Genomic DNA, 27,908 nt, shown 5'->3' with positions numbered 1-27,908 from the left:
TATCAAAGCAAATTCTCACAAAAGAGCAAGTTATTGAAAGTCTTTTGAGCAAGTTATTGAAACTCTTTCTAGACATAAAAAGGTTTGGAAAGTTTTCAGTTATATATTTTATTACCACTGTAAACCTAATCACTCTTTATATATTTCTTCTGGGGATCTTTTGAAGGTACAGCCTTAATGCTGATGGGAAAGATAAATTCTGTTTAAGAAAAGAAAAAAGCCCAAAAGTGAGAAAGTGTTTCCTGAGATCTTCCACTCTGAATAGAGACTACTAGGAATAAAGGTAGGATCTGGAGTTGGAGAAGAAGCACAGGAAGTGGAAACAAAGCAGACTCGTGGAGAATGGGAAGGTGATACCTGACATGGATCCTCAGGCTCCAAAACCCGCTGTTGTATGCAGCATGAAGTAAATCCTGCCCATTTAGCTTCTGGGCAGACTCTGAAAACATGAAGTTCTAGGCTGGCAGAGATACTTTAGGAAAAGTTGCAGGCAGCCCTAATGGTGCTACTTCTCTCATCTCAAGCTGTGCTGAAAGCAAGTCAAACTTTCAGGACTAATGTTGTGAGAATTACTGTTCTCAGAGAAGACTTGTTTTGGTCTTAATGATACCACAAGAGTTTTGAATATACACTGCATAGGAAATACACTCTTTATTTTACTGGGTTTTCTCCAGCAGATTTCATTTATTTCTTTCTGCATTATTTCCACAAAATGAGAGTATGTAGGATTCAAAATGGCTTTGCTGGAAAAATGGTAGACCGTTCCACTACTTTCAGTTTCTTTCCGCAGGATACCAGAGAAGTTTTTACCAATTTTTGAAACTAGAAGGCAAGTTGCACACAGGTTGAATAAACAACCAGTAGCTGTCAAGCAATAGTGCTAAGGTAACATAGTAAGCCTTCTAGGGCTCTCCTGGAATTGCCATAGTTCCTGGCTTTTTATAATCTATACACCATGCAATCTGGGGAAAAATCAGCACACATGATGCAGCAGTTGCTGTGGAAGTATTTATTTCCATCAATATCAAAAATACAGCATGGCCTGTGCCTCTTCAAATTATCAAAAGTCTGTTCAGAAGATGTTCCACTAGACAGAGGACAATTCTCTCCTCTTTGTAGCCCAGGGTAAGACTGGCTGAATCAGGGAAGCTGAAGGTGGGCTGTGCTCCAGACAGTTACTCTAGGGTTTTCTTATGTCAAATGTGGGAATGTACTGGTTCAGAAAGGGGGAACTACTCATCCCTTACTTCAGAGAGCGTTTTCTCTTTCACTCATTTGTCACAAAATTAAAGAGGTGGCTGAATCAATCAGACAGCCCTTTGCAGGATAATTTTGGCAATTCAGTTGTTGATTGAACTTTCCTTTGAGTGGTGAGCTGGGCTGCAAAAATATACTTTTATTGAAAATGAACTTCAAACTCTCAAGAGATTATGCTCTTTGAATGTTCTCAAGAGCATCAAATTGCAGACTAAATAAACAGACATCATGAGTGTCACTTTAATATTTGGGACATTTCCTATTAAAAGACAGTATCTCAAATCCTTCTCTTCGTACTTCTAATCCAAGCATGACAAGGGCATAAAGAAAGAACATTTCTCTGTGTGTTCACCTGTGGTCTATGGCTGAGCGTAGTAAGAGGGAGATTCCCACCCTTCAGAGATTTTTCTTCTGTTTCTCTCCTGTTTCCCTGAACAGCCCCATCCCATGTCCCCTTTTAAACCATAGTGCTTAACATTTCTATGGCACTGTTTGCATGTAAGGCATTCTACCATTATTAATTTTTTAAGCATATTTCATACCGAATGGTTTGGACTGAAATAAAAAACCAAAGTTTAATACTTACTTCCAGAACAGTTTTAGGCTTACAAATAGGATTACCCACTTTGGTGAGGTCAAGCCCTTTGGTAACTAAAGGATATTTTGTCCCTTACGCATTTTATTAGACTAGTTCCAAGTTTATTGGAACAGTGTTTGTAGTGTGTTGTGGTATGTTGACATGTTATACAAGGGGGGTGGGAGGGCACAGAATAATCATAATCTAAATTGGACTCTAATTATCTAGCTGTTTTCAGTTGATTGAGTACCAGCCTCATACAAATATCAGTAGCAGCTTTAATCAAAGACAGTATCACTCCATCACCAATCAATATATAGGCTCTACAATGGAAAAAATATCATTTTGGAAGAGTTAGAGAAATAATTCTGAATCAATCAGAAAAGATAGCAGGATTTGTCCAAGGACTTCCTACATTATGGGGAAATGAGTCTTGTGGTGATGGTGTGTTGTCTGGTAGGCAATAATAATAACCTGGAAAGTATCATGCAAGAAATTCTCACATTTTTCCTAAGGAAAAGACTCTTGATATTATTGTTTTTACTGTTGTGAAGAATTGTGAAAATCCAGAAAATAAGAAGGCTGCAGCAGAAGCAACAAAGACATGCCATACTGTTACCCATAGTCATTCAAATCCATTACCTGACTGCGACAGCCAATGAAATAGTAATTACCATGATTAACCAACAGCTAAAATGATACACCATGAAAGGAGAAAAGCTTCATTTATTACCAACAACAGGTTTGTGGCTCTTTTGACTGAGAAAACAATGAAAGACTTGGTTGAAAAGCGTGTGTTTTTCTCTGTGTCTACAGATGCCTCAAACAATGGCACTTTCAAGGTGCTCCCAGTCATTATCATTCCTGCACAGGTGAAGGGCAAGCAGTTCACTGCTGACCTGATTATTTTCAAGGCACTAATGAAACCACATTAGGAATATCTGAAAAAAAAAAGTGTATATGTATATATATATATATAAAGCTAAAATCGAGTAGTTGGAACCTTGGCTAGATACAGTTATTTGCAGGTAATACTGTTGCTAAATCTGGGTTATGTCTCCCATCCACAAACCAATGGGAAGAAAGAAAAATTGTCTTTAGCTTCTTGCTCTGTATGTAACCATATAGCAGAAAAATACCATTTAACTTTCCGTGTCTCATTCAGTCATTTTTCTCAGCAAATGTTTCAGATTTAAAGGAGAACTTATGAAATTTGCATGGGAAGAAGTATTCTACATGAGACAATTACTTCCATACTGTACTGTAAAAGGATCATAATCTGTTTCCTTGGTTCTAGGAGTTTCTTTTGGAAGTTAAGTGAATGTTGTCAGATGCCAATTTTAAAATGCCATTTTCAAAGAAAACCTCATAGAGGGTGATAAAGAGGTTTTCAGTGACACAGTGTCGCATATAATTTTCAGGTTTTACTGAATGTTTCTTGCAATGGAAGTCTTGCAGGTAAAACAAACTTTTTACATGATGAAATGTATAAGATAAAGCATTCATTTAAGGGTAATTCGTAAAAAAGAACCGATGACAAATTCTTGGTCATAAACTATTCATCATCAGAAGGTAAAAAAGAAAACAAAGACATATCACACAGAGATACACATTAGTTGTCAGAAATGAGGCTTTATATTTTCATATAATCAAACAAAATACAAATAAACTGATATAGTTTTAATGTACTCTTTCCAGAAAGAGTAAAAAAATATTGATAATTTAAAATTTCTTAAAAGGCATAATATTGTGTGCTTAGAGATTCAGCTGAGTACTTGTATATGTCAGGAGTATTCAACTAGGAAAAATTTTCATATTTTAGCTTCACATTCCTGCTTTCTCAATTTCTTAAAACTGTTTCTTTTATAATTAAAAAAATCCATATATAATCAGATTTGGACAGATTGTGGATTTCTCAAACAGTTTTCATTTCGGTGAATTTTCTAAGTCTGGGCAATTTAACATGTAGCATGGTTCATGAATTTACTTTTAAAGCCAAACAAAATTAAATCCATTAAAACTGATAATAAATTATACTTCTATCAATTCTTTCGAGTTTATAATTAATTTCCCATCAGTGAAATTTAATACCATTTCAGAAATATGTATATGTACTAAAGGAAATAAGATTTCCCTAGAATTTCCCTTCATGTTAGCATGTAGACCTATTTCTTCTGTTAGGGTTGTCCCTTCTTAAAGAGAATGCCTTTTTGAAAGTTTGGCTGCTCTGGAGCGTAGCTTCAGTTAATGCATTAAGGCAAAGTGTGAATATGTGGTATAAAGTAGGAAAAATCTTGAGTTTATTTTGCTAGTATGGCAAACCAGGTACCATTAAGACAAAAAAACTTAGTAGGAGAACAGTTTACTGTACACAACCTTGGCATTCCATGGAGAACATAGTTTTACTTTTCTGCTGCTGTGAAGCAGTCTTGTTGAAAATTTTGCTGGTTTTGACTTCTTCCTGTGTTCATTGTAGTAGACTGGCCATGATGATGATGTAGTAGTCAATGGTTGCTGCCAAAAACATAAAAATAAAAATAAAGAATCAGAAGGATATTAACAACACTTCTGCTGCAGCAGTAGAACAGAACATAAAGAATATTGTAAGAGTTGTATGATGCTACTTCATCTGAGGCATCACATCACTGAAACCTGAACTCTAAGTGCAATTGTTACATTTCATAAAGATCTAAAATGGCAGATATTAGCTAGCAAGTGAAGAGCATTACTTTCTTATATTACATTATATTGACCTGTATATAAAACCAACATAGAAACCTTTCTTCTGGCAGTTTCTTGTTGGATGCTGTGTGTTGGAGATCACTGTACCAGCTTTGTGCAAAGCAACATATGGAAGCTGTTGACTTCACTGGGAATGGAGTATCTGTTGTCAGGGAAGATAGAGGTAATTTTCCTGAAATATGCATAGGCTTAAAACCATTAGAAGAGAAGAACTGAGTGCCAATTTTGAAAGCCACCTCTGTCCCTTTATAGTAGAGTGAATACATAAATATCATACCCCATTATCTGCTTGGTTAACCAAGACTGAAGAAATCCAAAAGATTAATGTAAAGTATGTACTGATGTAACAGTGACTTATAAAAAGATTAATGGAGAGAATTGAAATTCAGATATTATATGGAAATGTGTATTTTTACTGGGATTTTTTTTTTGTAGATTGTACATTCTGACAGCATTGTAAATACTTTAAATTAAAAAAAGGATAAAGTGTTTAAAAAGTCAATTTCCACCAACTTATTGACTTTGCTTTTTAAATTGTTGCTTTGATTTCTTTGACCTCTGTTTACAAAAAGAAAAATCGAGTTTTTTACAGAACTAATTAATTCAAAAGATCTGTGAACCATTTAATTTGAGTTGAAATGCTTTTATTAAGGTGAATGTAGTTATAGTGGCCCATTGCAGAGATATTTTGAATAATGATCTTTGCTGGCACGTTCTAGTTGCAGTAATAAGTAAAGAAGATAAAAAATGGGAGGTGGACAGTGGTGTTAGCACTACCCTGCTTCTAGGCTAATGTATTCTGTTTCTCAGCCAAAGTAATTTACCGGAATAGAAAACACAGTGTTACATTTATACTGCTCCTGGGGCCCACTTTGCTCAGATCTAGCTGCAGTACCTTCTCAGGACAATATGTTAGGGAGCTCAAGGTCTTTATTATTCTTTTGGCAGGGTAGAAATCCTGAATATCTCAAATCCTAAAAATCATTAAATATATATGATATACTAGAAAGGAACTATGGTTGCTTCTAAATTTAGTCAAAATGAAGCATTCATATAAAATAAGCTTAAATATGAATATCACACAAAAACTTGTCCCGTGAAAAGACAGCACTGTCATTAGCCAGCTGTATACAAATGGTCTTTGATTCTATAAATACAGATTCTCACATGTGAGCTAAAAAAAGCAACTCTTCTCTCACAGCATTTGGAGAAACCCATAGACATGTCTGGCATATTCCTCTCTACAGGAGCTGAATGTACCAAATGATTTCACTAGACTTCCAAAGACTAAAATGGAATTGATTGTAAAGAAACAAGACCAGGGCTCTACCATGTAAAATGTGGTGAACTAAAGATGTTCTTTTTGAATAATAAAGGTACACTGGGTGCATTACATTGCATCCTTCAGATGTGTGAAGATGTCATCAATATGAAAGTCTCTTCAGATTCAAATCTGTCATCTTCCCTGAGAAAATAAAGCTAATAATACAATGAAAAATAGTAGTGAGATAAGCTATAAGGAAGATGGTCCTTAATGCCTTTGGTGACTAGGCTTTAATTCCTGAGGTAATCTACTGCTGGTATTTGGATACGTACTAGCACCTTTTGATCATTTACCATCTAGAGATGAGAGGCCCAAAGTGTGTTTTGGACTTGGATTACAGTGCCAGTGGATTAGGTTTCCTGATGTTATAACATCACCTTTGGAAGGATGACCTGCCAAAAATGTAATAGTGTAGGAGAAACAGGTGGCTCTTAGCAAAAACGCTGTCCTCAGTTCAGATTGCAACCTTTACTTACTATCTATAAAGAAAAAAAGATATAATACTGTTGTGTTAAAACTTAGGAATAGACAAACAAAAAGGCAATAAAAACAAGTTCAGAGTGGTCGAAGACAAAGACACTCCAGACTTTCCACATAGCCTTAATTCTCCTGGTAGAGTGCATCTACCAGGGGTCCTAATGAGTTGTTTTCCTGTGGATTATTCCCAACCCCTGTAATAGCCTGTGTTGTAGAGCATACACTTTGTGTCACATCAACAAACACCATCTCTGTTATGGATGCAGCCACATCCGCAATACTGAGAGGGTATTGCATGACAGAGTCAGATGTCTGTTTCTGCAGGGTCTGAAAAGAGGAAGAGGAAAATAAACGAATGTAACATGACCTTTCCCAGCCTCTGGTGGCTGGAATTCACATACAAAATATGTGAATTCAAATACAATTCAAATACAAAATTAAAATACAGTTTCTTTTATGGGGTATTAAATACATAAATCAGCATGTTTAATGTGTTCACCTATGTAATTTTGTCTGTTTGTTCATGTGTATTTTAATTTCTGCATTTATACCTAATATGATGGCTTACCTATAAAAACACAGTAGTAAACATTGAGTGAAAGAAAGGATGAATTTCATGTAAATTATGGTATTAGCCTATTCAGGGCCAATTGCTCCACTCCTAGCATTAGGTGCACATGAGGTGTCTGTAAAGGAGCACTAACGTGCCTTTTCATTTTGCTGCAGTGTGGCCTCAAAAACAGTGTCTGAACAATTGCTAGCAAGCAGAACAATTAATTTACTGAATTTACACAATCTTCTCCCTAAAGGGTGTAATCAGGGGAATTTACCATTCTCTAGCTTATGTGTGTTGGTCCTGTTCATCTTTCATGAGTCTTTTGTCAGTCTGTCCTATGACAAAGAAGTCTGCAAATTGTACCTTGTAGCTGTGACTTTTTAGATACAATGGAAAAGAACGTGCTCATGCAGAAACTGTTATTGCACAGGACCATGCAAGTGAGATGTTTGGCCTGTTTCATAAAGCACATAGATGTGAAAAAAGGGTGGAGGGGGGGAAGGGAAAGAAAAAAGGAAAAGAAAATTTCCTCAGGCAGCAAAACAAAAAGAAAGCATAGCTCCATTGGCCAGAATATATCCTGTGGCTCTACAGCAGAACAGGCCTAACCAAACACCAAATAGTAGTGTGAAGTATGGAACGGATTTCAATTTGTGTGTCATACTTTCTTTGCAGGAGTATCAAATTGATGTATTTTTTGCCCAGACGTGGACAGATAGCCGTCTTCGCTTCAACAGCACCATGAAAATACTGACTCTAAACAGCAACATGGTTGGCTTGATCTGGATCCCAGACACTATATTTCGTAACTCAAAGACAGCGGAGGCTCACTGGATCACCACCCCCAACCAGCTCCTCCGCATATGGAATGATGGCAAGATCTTGTACACCCTCAGGTGAGCACTTGGCAAGGTGCAGGGCTCAAAGCTTCTGGTGTACCAATAGTAATTTTCTGCTGTATCTGTGTTCTCCTCAGCTGTTTTCTTCCTGATCCTTACCTGACCATGCTTTACAAATATTTTAATATTCAGGCATAAGTACTGTCAACTTTAGAAAAGAAAGTCTTGTCTTTCTAAGACAGAATTAGAAATAGGTATGTCTAAATTGTAGAAGTTGGGTTTTTTAGTGCTTGTAATAAAATGTAGTCCATAAAACCAGGGCTGGATAAAGCATTTCTAGATTCATGCTAATGCTGATACTTGACTCTTTGAATAAGTCATGCTGAAAGATAATCTGTTACATCTCATCACAAGGGTGAATTGCTAGAGAAAAGGTTTTTAGAATTTTTCTAATCTTTTTGATACCATCAACTATATGATATTAGAAATAAACTATATGATGTTAGAAATGCAGTGTATATATATACAGTATTTATATATACAGTATACTATATACCTGTATTAAAAAAACCCTGTTGAAATCAAAATATGTGTTTACTTATGGAAGAGATGGGTTGTTCAGAAGGGAGTTGTGCCATAAGCCACATTCCACAAACCAAACAGTTTCAGAAACATCCCTTTCACACTGCATTTTCTTCAGTGATTGTGTTCAGCCCTCTTGGTGCAACTGCATATTCCAATCATAATTGCATTAGCAGTTGGGGTCCAATAGAAAGTCTTTGGCAGACAATAAGGAAGGAAATAAACAGCTGGAAAAGCTACTGATATTTTTAGTGCCCTTTCCATCTTAAGCTTGCTCCACTGTTAGGAGCTCTTACTTATTTCAGTTGCCTTTAGCAAACTTTAGACTTTTTGATTACAATGTCAACTCCAATCCCTCTTGGTTGTTTTTTTTTTTTTTTTTTTGAAGGGTTTTTGGTTAGGTGTGTTTTCTTTTCCTTTTAAGTCCTGTTACAGTATTTCAGGGTAAGTTAAATATCTACCTAATAGTAGTTAGACTTACATACCTATCACTACAGAAACTATTTGCTGAATGGACTGCAAATTTTGTTTAAAACAGCTAAAAGAGAGGTAATACTTGATCCATTGGAGTGAACATTCTTAGTTTGTGAAAAATATTTTGAGTACTTTTTGACCCCTCAGGTCAACCTCCTTTTTATGCAAAAAAACCTGTTAGAATGATCATTGGCCATTGTTAACACTGTGTAATTCAAAACCCGTTTATCTTACCTAAGTGTCAGAGTTGGTGTGACATGGAAGAGGTAACTACTGTATGCCCTGGTACTGTCAGATGTTGATGGGTGCTATGTGTTCATAAGAAAATAAAAGGTTCAATCAAAGTCCAGGCCTTTACATCTTCTTCCTTGCCTACTTCTGGATGTGAATGCCCTCCTGCTGCAGCACTGCAAGTCCTCTTCTAGTATCAGCACAATAACACTATTAAATTCCTCACAGGTGACCTTTTCCAAGACAGAGGTTTTCTGTGCACCATCCTAAATCTGAGACACAAATCTTTCCCCATCCAGTTTGTGAGCTTTTTATTTAGTTTCTAAAAGGAAAAACCCACATGACTCAAACTTGCTGCAGAAATTCTGACATGCAATTATGTAGTGTTTACTGAAAAAGATTGTACAATAAACTAACACTGAATTCTATCTCCCTGGGTAAATACATTCACTTTGTAAGCTATCAGACTGAAGGTTATTGATTTTTATTAGTAATTTTTAAATTAGCTCCATTCATAGTATCCTTTGTGTTAGGGATGCCATGTAAAACAAGCTTTCAAGTAGGACTAAAAATGTTTCTGCTGATATGTTTGTTGCATCTGCACAATATAGAATGGCATATAGACATATATTGAGAGACAGCTGAAAGAGGCTGAAAGAATTTTAAGTTCACACTTTAAGTATATGTGAATAAGATTTCTTATAAGATTCTTTATGAGGTTTTAATTTTGTGGAATTACACACCACTACACCAACCATATTTCCTGAGTTTTTTAATAAAGAATAAATGTTTCCATCCCAGGTCCTTTGATAATAAATTGTCTAGAGAAAAACACATGCACAGATTTCTTGGGATCAAGAAACTCTTGATGATGTGTCTGAAATTATTTTACATATTTATCGTTGCTTTGGATCAGACTTAAATAGCAAACTAACAATCTGCAAATATAGTTCTTTCTTTTCCGGCCTTACTTATGGATGTCAGAATATTCTTGAATGATACTTAAGGTTTCCCAGCCTCCTCCTCTGGCTGTTCATTGTACTGGCATGTAATAACAGACACTTGGTTTCTTCACAGGCTTACCATCAATGCCGAGTGCCAGCTGCAGCTACACAACTTCCCAATGGATGAACACTCATGTCCTCTGATATTCTCTAGCTGTAAGTGCTGCTTTGATGCCTTATTGTTGTATATGACTAGTATGCAGAGGCATGAGTTTATTTCTGATTTCTGTCAGGTTGTTCAACTATTCCCCGACAGCTATAGGAAATTTAGGTCTGCTCAAATATTCAGGGAATTTTGGTTTTCCTCTCTTGCATTTCTGGTCAATGGATTTATAACATGAAGTCTTCTGTAGGTTTACTCTATTATTTTTGCCAGAACCAGCCTTTTTAATTGATACTATAGTCACACTCTCAGCAGGAGCAGATATTCATACCAGTCTGTGCAATGTTAATCTATAAAATCATGTGACATGCGAATGAGAATTGAAACTACAGTTTTCTGGTGGAGGTGCAGAGCTTGGGGACATGCCCAGTAATCTCTGAACATCTGAGTTTACAGCATGTAGTGTGGTAATGCCTCTCTGTTTCATAATAAAAGTAAATGGTGCAAGTACTGTAACTCTCATTTTCCTTTTATTGCCCGGCTTGTCCAGTAGTCCCAATGTTGTATTGTATGTAGTCTTGTTGGCATGTTCAAAACCTTCCTAACAGGCAAAACAAATACTTTGGTGAAATGGATGGAAAACAAAAGTCAGGTGAGTTAATCTTGAGGTCCAATATTACTGTGAGAATTATCTTCCTGCCGATTCATTTGAAAAAAACTTGAGAGCTGCCTGCTCATGGGTACACCTGCATAGTTTTGTAATCCAAAGCCACACAATGCAAATGCTTTACAAACATTTTTAAAAGGGTTTCAGCTAAAGATTTTAATTTGACAAACTCCAAGACTCAGGATATGCATTCTTCAAAAATTAAAGGGAAATGTATGGTTTTGTCTGTCTATTTAGAAAGTAGATTTTCTCCATAATACCTTTTAAAGTGGTAGACGAATCACACTATTGAATGTCTTCATAATAAATATGCTGTTGTGATGGTATTGATTTCCATTTATAAACAGTATACAAACAGTGATCCTCAATCACAAAACAGATTTGAATTTCAGCTGCTCCAGGGTATATTTTTCTTTTTCCCCAGGAAAATGTTTTTAAAAAATCTGTCATGTAAAAATCTCCCTTTCCCCCAAAATATTATCACTATGTTGCTGTTTTTTATTATCTATATATAAGTGAGCCTGGGCAGAAAATCGCTGTGGTATGTTTAATTCAGGTGTGTGGAATATGTGCATACTCAACTGAACAAGAGGCAGATAGCTCCTGAATGAGCTTTCCTGCTAATGAACACTTGTCACTGAACTCTGTGCACTTCAGCTATCTTTAGTTACTGCTTGAAGCTACTCTTACCTTGTGGAAATCTGCTGTTTTGATGTAGTACTGGGAAAAGTGTATGTGACCTTAAAGATCAAATCCCAGGGATTTAATTAGACCTACTAAAATTTAGCTTTAAGTCCAAAGATACTAATTAAACCTTCCACATAAATTTGATTAGTCCTGTGCTAGTAATATCCAAGTGAACTCCAATAAACAAAGAAGTCACTTCAAACCTTGCATTCCCTACTAGTTAGACAGTTGCTGAATATAAGTAAGTTATGCTTGTGGTTTTTATTTAAAGTGAGCATATCAGTGGGAACTTCATCAGGCTCTGCTCCATGGCAAAGTTCCAAATATATTTTGGTTTGCAAAGGTTCTTCCTAATTTAGATCTATTAGCTCAGAACTCTTCTGCCCTTGAAAACACACACATATTACCAATAGACATGTACTACTGTCTGTGGAGATGGAGATTACATAGGATAAATCAGAATGTGATTGTGTCACAGTTTCTCCGTGTTTTCTTCATAGTTTCTAGACAGATTGAAAAACCCATGGAGGGATATTAAAATAATGTTTTATAGTTCTCTCAATCGTTTTGATCATGTTGATAACAAGGGTTTATTTCTTTAGATTTATACTGAATTTTGTTCTTTTCCTTGAACAATTTTAGCACTACTATTATCATCATCCAGAGCAACTCCTGTATGATTTGTTTGTTGCATAACTTGGTTGTATTTTCAGTCTCGTGTATATTCATAGCAGTCTGTAGATACATGGCACTCAGTGGGACTTGTGAAGTGAATGACTGAGTGAATGCCTGAATGATTTATTACTGCCTTCTATGAAAAGTTTCTGAGGGGACAAACTGATTTGGGATTCCAAGATGCATGTCTTTGAATCAAATAACAATCTTTGTAGAACTCACAGCACAGCTCTGCTTTCCTCTGCATCCCTTTTGTTTGTTCCCCAGCACACAGACAAATCTTTATAGTTTCCACTGTAGGCAGGCACAAAAAAAGCACAAGTGTCAGAAAATATTCTCTGCACTTCTACACACACAAATTTTAACATTTGAAATTTCTAATTTTTAATATAAATTTCCCTTGATATTTCAGAAATGTGAAACTCATCTTAAATTTGTTTAGAATATTTACCTCTAGTGCCAACTAATTTGCACCCTAATCCTGCTGTTACTGTGAGGACAGTTTATGTTCCTTCAGTGGGAATACTGAGCTCTACTTGGTCTGGTTGCTGGGATGAATAAAGAGAAAACAGCAGCTTATAAACAGGGGCCATTTCAGTGTGCTAATAGTGGTTACCAAAATATACCTACCCCTTCCTGTGGTAAATCTTGTTCAAGAATAGTTTCTGGAGCTCTCTACTCTCTTTTTTAGGACTAAAAAAGTATTGAAATAATCTGAAGCTCTTTACACTCTGTGCAAGTTTTGCTTGTGCTTCAGGTGACATGATGAGATGAATCACCTGGCATATTAGGCTGTGTGATCAGTGTGTGTCTGTAGTTGCTGTTCTTATGTAAATGTGCACTTAGCACATTCCTTATGTGAAAAGTTGATCCCAATACCATAGTGCTGGACTGCCATGCAATGTGAAAGCTCATATCTGTTCTGTGTACTGGTTTGGTTTGATCAACCACATGTGGCAAGCAGGATTTCTTAATACAGAGCTGCTACAACATTGGCATCAATGCCAATGGATGGTATGAATGTGCATTTCCATGTAAATGTGAATAAAGAATCAATGCTGTCACTTGATTCCAGTGTAGCAGTCTTTCATAGATATTCCTCTATATGATCACTCTTTCTTCATATGGTTTTAAAGTACTATATGCTGTTGCATAGAAATATTCTGTCATTCTTCATTTGGGTTAATTTACCCTCCTGAGCCAAGGGAGGTTACTCTGCTGCTTTTGGCACTCAAATAGCACATTAAACTGTCTTGGATATCTCTATACAGTACTGATTTGTGCATTGTGGAAATACTTTCAGGATTCTGCTATAAAATTTAGTTTATTGAGGTAGTTAGGATTCACATAAACATCATCAGGAAGGAAGAGGTGTTCTGCCTGAAGGATGATGTCAGCACAAGTAAATAAAACATAGGCAACAAGGGCAGGCTGGAAATGAGAAGTTAAGCATATTAATTGTGGAACTTCTACCATAGAGTACTATGGATGCTCAAATATTATAACAATTCAAAAGTGTTTAGACAAAGCATTGGAAGAAAAATACATTGGGAGCTATCAAGCATAATGAGATCACTCTCTATTAATGACCACTATTTTTTTTATTCTGAGAGAGTAAAGAGTATTTCAGATTAAACAGTAGGCAGAAGTGGCTAAGCTACTTGAAGGAACTCTTTTCCATTAAAGTCATCAGAAACCTGCACCTACTCTCCCCATCCATGTCCTCAAGATTAACTTCAATCATGACACTCCTTCAGGTGACAATATATGACAACCATACCCAAATGAAGCTGACAAACCTGTTACACCTTGTTTTGAGGATCTGATCAACTAACTTTTTAATCAGGTACAAGGAGCTTTATGATGGGAATCTGTGCTAGCTGTGTACCTGAGGTCTGAAACAATCTGAAAGACTATACCTTAGGGTTTAGCAGATACAGTAATACTGAGCTACAGTGCAAGATGCCAGAAAAAAAAAAAGACTGAATTGATTAATGGGTTTTCATTGGTTTATCTTTCTTGCTGCTGCAGTGATCAAACTGCAGATACTGTTGTTCATTTTTAAGACCACCTTAGATTTAGATGACAAGAATTACGACGTTTTGTAGCCAATTACTGATCTTCTTTCTAGGGAAAGTCTACAGTGTCCCCTGTTGCCCATTACTGGAGGATTGCTGCAAGACAGGAAAGGTGGGCATGCCCAGCATACCATTCTTACTGTGAACACCAAAATATATACATAAAGGTTCATGAACGATTCAGGTATTTTCAGTTCAATTTAAAATAGGGGAAAGCAAAATTTCTGGCTATTGATGGTCCAGTTTGCTCAGTCAGGTCTTAAAACGTGGGTTTTGCCTTTTAAATGTTAAAGTTTGTGAGGTTTTATAAAGTGAGGTACAAAAGTATGCAAAGTATTGCAGAAAAAAGTAGTAAGAAAATGCAAAATGCATTTAGAAGAAATTAATCCAAATCTAACATGGAGCCTGAAAGAAACAAATCCCATCTTTCTATATATAAACTCAGTTCAATCAGATGTTCCTCTTTGAACATGAAACCTCTTATGGATATGCAATCAGTACTTTGAACCTAGTATCATTAATTTTCTAAGAGAACTAGCTGTCATCACCAATTTTAATGTTTCTCCTAGCCTAGAAAAGTAAATGCTGCTTTTTTTTGGAATGAGTTGTGCTTTGTTTCATCTCATGTGTCATCAGCAGAATCATTAATAAAGTCTGAGGGCAGAATTTTACTCCTGATGAAGAACAGGCCAGAAGAAACATAGCTTAATGTTCGTGTCTTGAGAGGAGTTTCATTAAAGATGCTGGGAATAAACTGCAATGTGCAAAAAGAGCTTTAATCCACATGTCAGCTTCCATTTGTGCACTCTGGAATGGGCTGAGCCAGGTCACGGGACATCAATGGAATTCTTGAATCAGTTTTTGTGATGAGCATATTTTAGCTATTGTAGTTTTTTCCTCTTTGAGGAAGGTAGAAATTAAGGTACCAGTATGCATCCATCCTTCTGTTCAGAAGACTGTCTTTTTCAGAGAATAGTCAATACAGAGAGGTCTTATAAAGAGGGAAAAGGAAATATATTTTTGGAAAATTTGTCCTTTGACAGTTTCCTGCCAAACCCTGTGTCTTGTATATGACTTGTGTCATATATGACAATTCATTAATACAATATGAGGCATATCTGTGACACATCCCTCCTCCTATTCATTTGCTAATCCCTCTCATACACAGTCATTTCCATATTGTCTTATTTCTGTTACCCTCTTAGACTGTTTCCATTATACATTTTTTCAAATACCTTACCTAATGTGTAAGGAAGTATTCAAAGAAAATTTGACCATCCTAAAGATTTATGAGATGTATATGATTCTATAAGGACCTTCTTTCCTTTTGTTAACCTGTGATCCTGAACGTTTCCAGGCATTTTTTCCCTAAGGTACCTACAATGACACCAGGATATAGTGAATTTGAAATATGTAAAGATCTTATGTAACTCCACTTTTTATTCCATTAGCTTTTCTGAATGTATTCTGCTACTGCATTAGTCACTTGTTAACTCTCCTTGGGTTTCCCTAAAATTCCCTGCTGGTGTTTCTTTTATATCTAATGTAAGTAATGTATTGTATCTTAGGGAGTCAAACATTAATCCAATTCCTTGACTACTCACTACTGACTAATTCACTACTGCTTTTCTGTGTGTAACTCCATAAATTTCTCAATACATAAGAGACACTGCATTAAGTATCTTTTAGATTTTTATGACTCTATTTCATAGCCAAGCCAAGACTCATAAAAAATATTACAAGTTCATTTTGAAAGTTCTGCTAATTTTGATGTAATTGCTCCAATATGATATACTGTGTTTTTACGAAACTGTTCAAATTCATCCATGGTATAAGTACATTCACTGTAAAGTTATATTTTCTGTATCTAATTTAGGATAGATTCATGCCAAACTAGTGCATATTGTAAGTATTTCTGTGGCACCACTCTTTCTGTTAGTGTTGTGTCTTATCATTCAAGGTATATCAGTGGCAACTTTCTAAACATTTACAGCCACGTGGTTTAATGCTGGTTCTAAATTGATACAATATGTTGTAATACCAGAGTAATATTAATTAATCTGGTATTACATCTGATAGCCACTAATATATAAATATTTCATTTGTAGAAAAAGCAGCAAAATGTCCCTGAGGTTAAGGATTGACCTGATGATCAGGGAGAATTGGTGACAGTGGTTAATTAGTGTAATGTCCTGTGCTCTTCTGTTTCTCACAAAGAGCTAAGGTTTTGTACTAGTAGCAGGCGAAATGTCTCTCTCCTTTTATAGTGACTCTTGAGATTTTTCTCCACAAGATTGAAGGCTCCTCTGGAGAGGGAGCAGCTGCCATTATTTTCAGCAAAAATGAGACCCTAAGTAAGATTACAGCATGTACTAATTAATGAAGCCTAAAATGCTTAACTCATGATATCTTGGGTCCAGCACAGTCTTCCTGAGTCTATCTGGATTGATGGTAGGCTATTCCAGGAACCTGGCATCTACCCTAGTTTCGCAGCAGTCTTCCAAGGATCCTTGGTGTCTCCGTTTGCCCTGCACAATAGTCTGAGGAAAATGGGATGCTTCAGAGCCAAAAAAATGCTGTTATTCCAGGATCTGAAGATTAATACAGGTGACTGTGTTTCAGGGATAGGACCCCCCAGGTCTTACTTACATTTAGACAAGGAGACTGGAAGTCTAAAAAATCCCACGTGTAGTCTAACCTTTCAGAGCAAACAGTCTTGTTTTTCTAAATTTTCTATTAGTAAGAATTTTTAGAAAAAATCAGTCAACATCAAAAAAAATTTTAGGAAAGAAAAAACATGCCTGAGAGACATTTATCTTTGGCAAGAATATATGTAGCTAAGTTATGCTTAGGTGTTAGTAGAAAATAAGAGAAAATGCTGAAGCAAGGCAGTTGGCTGGTTGCATGTCTGACAGCTGAATGTATCAGCAACAGGCCCTGGAGTCTCTGCCATGTGACAATCATTTTTAGTTCCTATAATTTCATCACAGATCTTATGATATTCAGTGTTTACTTGAAGCTAAAATCCCCTTTAGGCATGTTATCATGTGCCAATATGAGCTTGCTTTTTTTTTTTACCACACATTTGACAGTGTGACACAAATGCACTGCAGACAGAAAAAAAATAGCTTTCTCCCTCAAATGTAATATAACACCTATTATATACTACATATTTATATTTTTGTTAATTGCTTATTTAGATATATGATAACTGGTTTGCAAATGAATCTGATCATTATGAAAATGCTACTCCAAAAAATTGTGAAGTCCTGGCAGCCCTGCATATGTAAATTTTGACATACAGAGCTTATATTTGTAATGTAGAGAGCACCAGGAGGAGACAGTCACACTCCTCTTCATCATATTTTTCAGCATCAGAAGGAATGACTGTTTTTACCCCCCTGTAACAATTACATTGCTGGAAAATGAAACAATATGGTACCAGCCTGTAGCCATCCATGACTGGAGGGTGGCTATCACTGGCTAGGGTCTGTTCAGAAGGGACAGGAGAGGAAGGAGGGGTGGAGGAGTTCCCCTTGCATCAAGAGGTGGGTAGAATGTGAAGAGTTGTCTCTGAGGAACAGCCATGAACAGGTCACAAGCATATGGGTAAGAATCAGAGACCAAGGCAGCAATGGGAACCTTGTGGTTGATGTCTGCTACAGGCTGCCTGATCCAGGGGAGCCTATTGATGAAGCCTTCTTGCTCCAGCTACTGGAGATGTGCTCTCAGGTGTTTGTCCTGCTCAGGAACTTCAACCACCCCAATATCTGCTGGGAAAGTAGCCTGGTGAGCTGTAGGCAATCCAGGAGACTCATGGAACACATGGAGAATAATTCCTTAAGCCAAGTAGTAGACAGCCCTACCAGAGGAGATGCAATGGTCACCAACACAAGTGAGGTAGTTGGGGGCATCAAGATTGGAGGCAGCTTCGGCTACAGTGGTCCTGCACTGGTGGAATTTGCAGTTCTGAGGGATATGAGTCAGTTGAAGAGTAAAGTTAGGACTCTGAATTTTAGAAAGGAAATTTCCAGCTGTTCAAGGAATTATTCAGTAGAAACCCCTGGGATACTGCCCTCTGGGACAGAACTGGCAGATCTTTAAGGACACTTTCCATAGAACAGAAGAACTCTTGATCCCCAGGTGTAAGAAATCAGGCAAGGAAGGCAAAAGACCGGCACGGCTGAGTTGAGACTTACTGGTCAAACTAGAGGGCAAGAAGGAAATGCACAGTCCATGGATGCAGGGACAGGTATCCTGGGAAGAGTACAAGGATGCAGTTCGGTTCTGTAGGGATGGGGTCAGGAAGGCCAAGGCATATCTGGAGTTGAACTTGACAAGGGATGCAAAGAATGACAAGAAGGGCCTCTACAGGTATGTTAGGCAGAAAAAGAAGGTCAGAGAATGTGTACATCCCTCAATTAGCATGACTGACAAACTGGTAACAGCAACGAGAAGGCTGAGGTCTATGCTCTTACAGGCAACAGTCAGAGGTGGATTAAGAGTCTGCAGTGCCAAAACTCATAACAGTTTTGGGCATAGCTCACTCCTCTTTGGGTTATGGGCAGATTTTGGTCTTTGGTAATTATCTTAATTCTTGAAGAAACTTCCTAAGGCATCTTCTAAGATGCATGCTACATTATGTGTGCTCAGATGTTACATCATAGACTCATTTGGTATTCCTTTCTTTGGAGCACTACATTTTTGCAAATGCTGCTATAACTACCTGTGTTTATTTCTTGTAGTCTCCCTTGATGTAACTGAAATGTATATCATAAAATATAACATAAAACATGAAAGTACAAGTCAAGGTAGCCCACTGCCAAGAAACTTTTCCTTCTCCTACCTTGATTTGCACATTTTCATAGGTGGGAGACAAGCTTGCTTGAATCTGAAAGCTTCAAGCTATTTTCGGTCTCTAGTAGAATACATGTCATATTTTTAAAGAAACAAAGAACATGTAGTTTTCTAATTACTTTAGTTGTTGTAATGAGTGGATAAAAAAAGAAAAGAAAAAATTGATTGCATTATTGTCTTCCATGGCCACCTCAGTGACCTCACTAAAAATTACACTAATGCAACTCCATGTGTCTGCGTTTGAACTTATTGGTCTATTATAAGAAATGAAGAATTGCTGCAGAGTTTTTTCCAAGTGTAGATAAACCTTTTGGGACTTTGAGAACCAAGAAGTACCAAACCAGTGTCAGACCAGAACAAATACCAAGTAATTGAGAAGGAGAGAAAAGCAGAATGAGGAGAGATCAGAATTGCCAAGGTCAGCCAGATAACATGCAGCATGCCACAGAAGTTTAACAAAAACAGTGACTATTGACTCTCAGATTAAACTCATCTTGGCTAGAGCACAGTCGATGCTTGTTGCTTTTGCTAGGCTTGACTGACCGATGATAATGAGGTTAGTAGAAGCCATTAAAGGTTTACTTGTAACAAACTCAAAATATAGGACGAAAACATCAAGTCCTCAACTCATTAGCCTTATCAATTTTATTTACTTTTAATGCAGCCTGGAAAAACAAGGCAGCCTGGAAATGTGAAATAAAAGGCCCTATCCTTTTCTTGCTTCTGGTCATGAAAAATTAATGGAAAAACAAAACATATCCTTAGTGCTGATTGTCGTGGGGTGATGTGACTAGGTTTGGGGGTTTTTTTGGTGGGGATGAAGACCGTGGTGGAGCAGGCTGTCCCCCTGCAGCCCATGGAAGGGTGACCCACAGGACAGCAGACTTTGAAGACCTATTGCCTTATGGGTGGACTTCTTTTCCTGCACTGATGCAGGGGAAGGAGGGAGAACATAGAAGGAAGGAGGGGTGGTTGGAAAGTGTGTTTAAGACTGTTTTATTTCTCACTCTTTAGCTCTTATCCTATTAGTAATAAATTTTAGTATTATCCCCATGTTGAGTCTGTCTTGCCTGTGTGACCTCTCCCAGCTCTTAGCGATTTTCATGGGTGCCTAGAATCCAGCCAGGGTCAACCCACGACACTGATGAAGCTAAGAAAGGGAAGGAAGCAACATGAGTATAACAACAGCAAACCTACCAGAAGAATCTCTGTTCTTCTCTTTCTCTCACAGGTATGCATACTTCTGCGCATACCACTCCCTTACAGACAAACCTAGAAGAATGAGAAGGGATGAGAAAACAGTGATGTGGTAGTTTTCAATCTTTTCATTACTGGCATGGGCTTAGCTACTTAGGCAACAAGCAATATGCAAGAAGCTGTATAGAATTAAACAGGATGAAGCAAAAAGAAGAACAAATCCTACTGTGAATCTTTTTGTAAAATGGACAGACTGACTGGCCTTTAATTTTTCTTAATGGAATATATGTCAAATATTTAGATATAGCCTTGAGGCACTCTGATGCTGCTATGCTTATAAGTCTTCCCTTAATCTATATTAACTGATTTGGCATTTGCATGTACATTTCCTATAACTGTGCTTTAAAATCTGTTAATTATGTTGTCTTCATGGGTTGCATATTTTGTGCCATTTGAACTGATGAAGGCCGAATGTCAGAGCAGTTGGAGAGCTCTCAAGGATTTTTTTTCCCCTGTGGAAAGAGGTTATTCCCATGAAATGTAACTTCTCTTTTTGAGGAACATATGTTTTAACTTTGTGAATTTTTGGTCATCAACAGAAAGATCCACCTGAGGCACTTGAATCCTGAATATGTGATGCTTAGTTTTAAATCTTATCTTAAAAGGGCAGTGGAGAGATCTCGATGTATTTTTTTTCATTTTACTTCTAGGTGGCCTGAACACATACAAGCTATTTTACCGTTTGAATTTTTTCTGATTCTCTGATTTTTTCACTGTAGAAGGTGTAGTCAATGCACTTATTTTATTTCAAACTATATACATTAAGGAAGAATAGTAGCTATTTTGCACTTATAGTAGTTCCTATGTATTTGTATGAAAGGGGGCAAAATACCACCTTGTTTAGGAAAAACAATGGTAACCATTTAGAGCACTCAGTATTGCTGGTGTTTTAATTCTGGAAAGTCAGTTGCTCTTTTAGAGTTAAAAGGAAGAAAAAGTAGCAAGAGGTGTATGTTTGTACCTTACAGGTATTTTCTTCTGTATTGACTGACTTCAAATGAAGCTACTAGAACAAATGGGCATGGAGAAGTTGAAAGTGATGACTTTCGACAGAAGGGAAGTTTGAGGTCTGAATGGTGTATTTGTTCACAGCAGCTGTCCTAAAATCAACATTTCAATAAGACAACACTGCTTGCTTATGGCAGCAGGAGAAGACAACCACAAACTCACGGATAAATATTTCTTATGATTAAAAGGAAACTGAAATATCCAAGTGTTTTATATTATGGTATTTCCTTTCTTTCTTTTTGTCCCCAACACCTTTCTCCAAAGTCCATACTTGAAATCTTTAAAGCTTTTCTTGTCTAACCAACACAAGACCGCAGAGAGGAAGATAAAAGAGTGTTCCCAGCAGCTTGCAAACCTCAAAGTTGTCTGGGAGATTTGTACTGCAGGTTTCTATCGATTTGAAACATTTCTTATGTAACATTTCTTATGTAAAGGCTTAGCAGAACTGACACTCAAAAATCCTGATCTGTGGTACTATGAGATTTCAAAAATAACCAAGCTGAGACTGGTCACTACTTGTATGGGCCTTTCAGCAGGAAAACTGAGGTCTTTCTGTGATTATTAGAATTAGTTTCACTTTTATCTACAGTCGCGTTCACTGTACTTCGTTACAGCCACAAAATAGTGTCTTCCCACTAGTATCTTACAAAACTGTGTGTACCAAAGCAAAACACATTAATGGCCAGTGCATGTTTGTATTCTTTAATGTGTAGATACTGAACTGAAGTGCATGCTGAACTAATGTGACAATGGTTATTACATCAAGTGACGGAGGTTCTGACTTGATAGAAGGAAATGAAAAATCACTAAGGACAATGAAGCATTGGAGCAGGTTGTCCAGAGGTATTGTAAAGTCTTTGTCCTTGGAGGTTTAGCAATTGGGTCACAGGTCTAGCACAGAGGGTGACAGTGAATGAGGTAACATGAGACTGGCAACCTGTCACTAGTGGGGTTCCACAGGGCTCCATCTTAGGCCCTGTGCTCTTCAACATCTTCATAAAGGACTGGGATGCAGAACTGGAAGGAATACTAAGCAAGTTTGCAGATGACACAAAACTGGGAGGAGCTGTTGACTTGCCTGAAGGCAGGGAGGCCCTGCAGAGAGATCTCAACAAATTAGAGGACTGGGCAATCACCAACCATACGAAGTTCAATAAGGGAAGGTGCACTTGGGATGGGGCAACCCCAGGTGTCTGTACAGACTGGGGAATGAGATGCTGGAAAGCAGTGCTGTAGAAAGGGATCAGGGGGTTCTAATTGATGGCAAGTTGAATGTGAGTCAGCAGTGCCCTGGCAGCCAGGAGGGCCAACCGTGTCCGGGGGGGCATCAGGAAAAGCATCACCAGCAGGTCAAGGGAGGAGATTGTCCTGCTCTGCACTGGTGTGGCCTCACCTTGAATATTGTGTGCAATATTAGGTACCACAATATAAGAAAGACATTAGGCTATTAAGAGAGTGTCCAAAGAAGGGCAGCAAAGACAGTGGAGGGCCTTGAGGAGAGCTGTATGAGGAGTGGCTGAGGTCACTTGGTCTGTTCAGCCTGGAGAAGAGGAGACTAAGGGGAGACCTCATTGCAGTCTACAACTTCCTCATGAAAGAAAAAGGAGAGGCAGGCACTGATCTCTTCTCTCTGGTGACCAGAGACAGGACCCGAAGGAATGGCCTGAAGTTGTGTCAGGGGAGGTTTAGGCTGAATATTAAAAAAACGTTCTTCACCCAGAGTCTGGTTGGGCACTGGAACAGGCTCCCCAGGGAAGTGGTCACAGCACCAAACCTGACAGAATTCAAGAAGTGTTTGGACAATACTCTCAGGCATATGGTGTGACTCCTGGGGATGGTCCTGTGCAGGGCCAGGAGCTGGACTCAATGATCCTTGTGGGTCCCCTCCAACTCACCATACTCTGTGATTCTTTGATTCTGTTTTTCATAAGCAACTGTAGAAAGCCATGAGACACCCAGTCTGAATTAGTTTCAGAAATTTGAGCAGGAGATTGAACTAAAGACATCCTGAAATCTCTTCCAACCTGACTGACTCTATCATAATATCTTTTTCACATTCAAAACAAGATTTATGTTAAAATATTCATTCTTCCTTATAGAGCAATTTGTTCACATACAGAAGTAAAAATCTCTGTGAAAACCATCTCCCCTGAAAGCTTTTTAAGAAAATCAATTTTCAGTGTTGGTTTACTTGAAGAACTCCCAAAAAGGGGGGTGGGGAAGAGTTGAAAATTGTTGCTGCTTCCTCTCCATTTTTTTTTTAAATGGATGATTATCCATACTGTTTGAAGCTATGATGTTTTTTCTGGATTTTTTTTTTTTTTTTCCTGTACCAATGGTTGTTACCTCCAGCAATCACTGGTATATTATTTGCAAAGAAGGTAACCTTTAGTTGATCAATATTTAGGGATCCTTCCAAAGACTGATACAGACAGACAATATGTTCAAAAGCTAAGCAGGATATAGAATTTATCCTTTTATTTCCCTGGAGTTCTCCTCACTGTACATATTCCAGGAACTGATTTTCAGGTCCCTGGCATACAGCTGTGATAGCTACTTCTTCCACCTGTTGGCTATTGGCATTCATACCATAACAGTACACAAGGGCTCTGTCACTAATTGCAACAGCTCATTCCATTCTGCTAAAATTAGACACTACTTCTGGTTCTTGTCACAGGTCAGACAGAAGATCTGTTTCCCCTTTTCTCTGTCCCCTTAGAATCCTTTCCTATTCTTACAACTTTCTCCAGAAACCTTCTAGGTGCATCTCTATCTTCCACAATCCTTTTCTTTTCTCCTTTCTACCATTTTTAATTCTCCTTTTTGCCCCTCTCTCTCCCCCATTTCCTTTCTTCTCATTTTCCTTCTTTCCTCTCTCTTCCCATTTTTTTCACTTCATCCTAATGTCTTCTTTGACCCATGACTATTTCCTTTTTCCACCTACACGATCTTTCTTTGCACTCTGGTATGGTCTGTCTGTGGCCAGAATGCCCTCCCTCAGCTGGCAAGAAAAAAATGTTCTTTCCAGCTTCTTCATTCTTTGTCAAAAAAGAGAACGGACTTGAGAGGCTGAGGTTTGCCTGTGAAACCATAAATGCAACACCTAGAGAATATTTCTTGCTTGGAAGATCAGGGTGACCTCTGCATAGGAGAGACAAGTGACATTCAGCTGGACAATTACATGCAATTAAAGTGTCAGAATTAAAAAGCTGAGAGAAGGAGCTCTCAGGAAAAGTAATGAGAAGACTTAGGGAGTAGAGAATATTTTTGTGATGAAGATGTTGACAGAGGAGAAAAATGGATAGTCATGTCTGTGTTTGAAAAGACAGATCAAAAAAAATTGATGATATGAGGCAGAACCCTCAGATAGAAATCTCAAGAACTATGACTGAATTTCAGGATATTCACAGTGACCAAAAACTTGGATTTAGGAAGTACAGAGAACACAGGGAGCTAGTATAGAAAGTAGATCAAGACTAAAAAATAAGCAGAGACAGAAAATGTATAATTATTTTACTGCTCAACAGTGGAGCATAAAAAGAAATAAACCAGTGCCATATACACAACTGTCACACAATTTTAAAGGTTTCTGTTAATTTGTTTTTCTGAATTCTGTTTCATAAGCATCAGTTCAAATAATTAAATAATGATCATAAATTTTTGTCCTTTGCTCAAATCTGACCAGCTTTCTCTAAAAAACCCTCAATATTCATCTTTCCAGTAATTATCTTATCATATAGTTTTGAATTTTTTTTTCATTTTAATCAGAACTTGGAGCAGAAGAGCAGAAATATTGTAAAGTATATTCACATGGTGTTCCTCCAATTAAAAAAAAGCAGGGCACAGCAGAAATTTCTCTCTCGAGATTTTATCTCTGTAGAATTTCTGGACAACAGTAATAAATGAATGTGAAACTGAAATATTATTCAGACGTGCACACACTTCTCAGTGCTGGTGAGAATAAAATCTTTTGACTTTCTGGAAAGTAATCATCATACAAATACTATCTTGAATGACAGACTGCAATTCCAAATCTACTTCATCATTTTAATCTAAACTTCAGTTTAAAACCATTATCCGTCACAGGCATAAAACACTTTTCAAACCATAGGAGAAGCTAGTACCTGTAATAGTCAGAACTTAACAGAAAATTCATAATGACTGTTAAAGAAACAAGGTTTTAGAAATCTCTCAAGGAGATTTTTGAATGTACTTTGAAATAGTACTTAATTTCTTCTCTCAAGGCAGGTGTATAAATTACTACTTTTCCATCTGTATGAGGCCTTGAGAAAGTGAAGAGGCCTTTGTTAAGTAGCCTAAAATAGTTTTGTACTTTGTTACAGTGTCAGTATTTTCAAGGCCTTTTTATTAAGCCATTCTGTCTATAGAATATTACTTTCCTTTCCAGCCTTGGAGGATTTTAAGATATGCAATATCAAACTTATAGAAAATTTACACCTAGCAAGATTATTAAAATTGAAAGAATTAGCTTATATGAGCATTAGTGTGATAGATATACCACAATCATATTTCTAGAATAGTAACAAGTGAAATGAATATTGCTGAACTATCTGGATCAAGAGATAAACAACCAAAAGGGGTTTTTTGCAATTATTTATGTTTAATTTTTAATGAAAAATAAGTCCATTTAAAGAGATTTTTGTGTTGTATTTTTTTTAATATAAAGCTAGAAATTCAACAGTTGAAGTTACTTTTCTCACGTAAAATGTTTGAAGTGATGACAGACATATAGTAGATTTTGAGCCAGACCAGAGTTTGATGTCACTTTTGGGGGTTTTTTTCCCACTGTTTTAAATGTTGCCTGTTCTTTTATTCACAATTGTGAATGACATGACCTTATAAATTAAAAGTACAACAAACCTGCTAAAAAGATACATTTACCGTTACATCAGGTTTAATATGCCCAGGGTATATACAAAAGTAAATAAATCTCTAATGTAATTTTTGTGCTTATGTCAGTGTTTTAGTCTGGACATCTGTGTTACATTCCAATCATGTAAGACATCTACAAGGGTCTGTAACAGCAATAGTTCAATGCCAAAAGACTTCAGGTTATTAGGTTGGAGGAGGTGTCATACCATGTCACAAGGCAAGCCAAAACTCATATTTTTACAGCGCAGACACACAAAATTCACATGCTGTTACGGCACAGAGGTGCATCTTAAGAAGTTTAGTTTTGTGAATATCTTCTTGGATATGGCAAAAGACATCTGCTAAAAATCTTTGAATGCCAAACTAGCTGGTCCATGAATCCATGTAGGACTGTCACCAAAGCCTCAGTGCCTTTCCTCTTGATGCCGTAGGCATTGACTAATTAGTTTAATGTGAGCTGCCAACACCAAATGTAACTGTGCCAGATACCTATCAGACAAGAGGGGATATTCTAGAGAATTTCTGTAACCACAGCCTTATTTTCAGTTTTCTTCCTGCAACTGTGAGACTTAGAAACTTAATTTAAAAAAGGCAACCTGGGAATGTGCATGTTGTTCTTGTTTCCAAGAGCTGGGTTTTTAAGGGAAATAGCAGCTCCACCAAGAGGGTTTTTACACAGTGTGTAGCTGGAGTTGCCAGATAGTAAGGGAAAAGCATGTCACTTCTTCAATCACTGGTTTTGGCATTTGTATTTCCTTAATGTATTGAGTTTTCTAGTTATTAGGAAAGGGAATCTCTTTTTTCGTTGGAAGAAAAACATCTCACCCAATTACCATTTCTCTTCTATGTTGTTCAAGACTAGGATTGCTGTCAATTTTGCCTCTATGCATGTGATGTGGAATATCAAATGATTCCTAAGTATAACAGTGTATAACTTCATATGAACTACTGGCCCATATGTTAAGAAATTACATTTTTAAGTTCATCATCAAATATTTAAAGGCTGATGGCAGCCTGAAATAAATCTGGGGACCTGGCTTTGGGTCAAAACATTTATGTACTCTTAGGGTAGAATAACTTATAAATAGGTACCACAATAAGTACTCTATGTGAATAAAATATGTTCATCCAAAACGCTGAGGCTGCATCTGTAGCAGAAAACTAAACAAAAGCAAGGTGTATTGTTCGTTGCTGGAACCAGAGAGCATGACTGAATTCTTGGAGCAGCCCCTTAGCAGGGTCCTTTTCTTTACTTATTGACTTGCTCTCCCATTTTCCAGGAATAGATTCGGAAAGCTGAGAAGAAGGGTTTGCACTTTATGTAAAGGAACAGAAACGCATGGGACTCTGCTAGGGAATGAGTGACAGGCACCTTGAGAGCTTACAGCTAAAGCACTTATGTCAGTTGAATACACACAAAAACCTTGGACACAGGTGGAGAGCATCCATTGGCCGATGTCATTGCAAAGATGTTTTCTATCACCTCTGAGAGATCACAGTGATTGAGGCAGGTTACTGATGACTGTAAATATGCAACATCACACCTGCTCTCGAGAAGGAGGATCCAGGTAGCTTCAGGCCACTGGGCATTAACTTCAGTCCCTTGGAAGGTTATAAGGC

At 37.3% G+C, this 27,908-nt stretch overlaps 1 protein-coding gene across 3 annotated transcripts in view; it reads left to right on the top strand.

Moving 5' to 3' along the window:
- GABRG3 (gamma-aminobutyric acid type A receptor subunit gamma3) overlaps positions 1-27,908 on the top strand; it is a 313,249-nt gene that overhangs the window by 159,903 nt on the left and 125,438 nt on the right. For 2 of the 3 annotated variants that reach the window (XM_064646229.1, XM_064646228.1), the window contains 2 exons: positions 7,609-7,829; positions 10,137-10,219. In XM_064646229.1, coding sequence (XP_064502299.1) covers positions 7,609-7,829; positions 10,137-10,219 — 304 coding nt within the window. Of the gene's footprint in view, positions 1-4,626; positions 4,740-7,608; positions 7,830-10,136; positions 10,220-27,908 lie in introns of all 3 variants that reach the window. The other variant, XM_064646230.1, reaches the window with a different exon arrangement.

Source organism: Pseudopipra pipra, chromosome 2 (genome assembly GCF_036250125.1).
Source record: "Pseudopipra pipra isolate bDixPip1 chromosome 2, bDixPip1.hap1, whole genome shotgun sequence".
Taxonomy (NCBI): domain Eukaryota; kingdom Metazoa; phylum Chordata; class Aves; order Passeriformes; family Pipridae; genus Pseudopipra; species Pseudopipra pipra.
The sequence above is the reverse complement of the archived record's forward strand: the minus strand, read 5'-3'. Positions and strand labels throughout refer to the sequence as shown.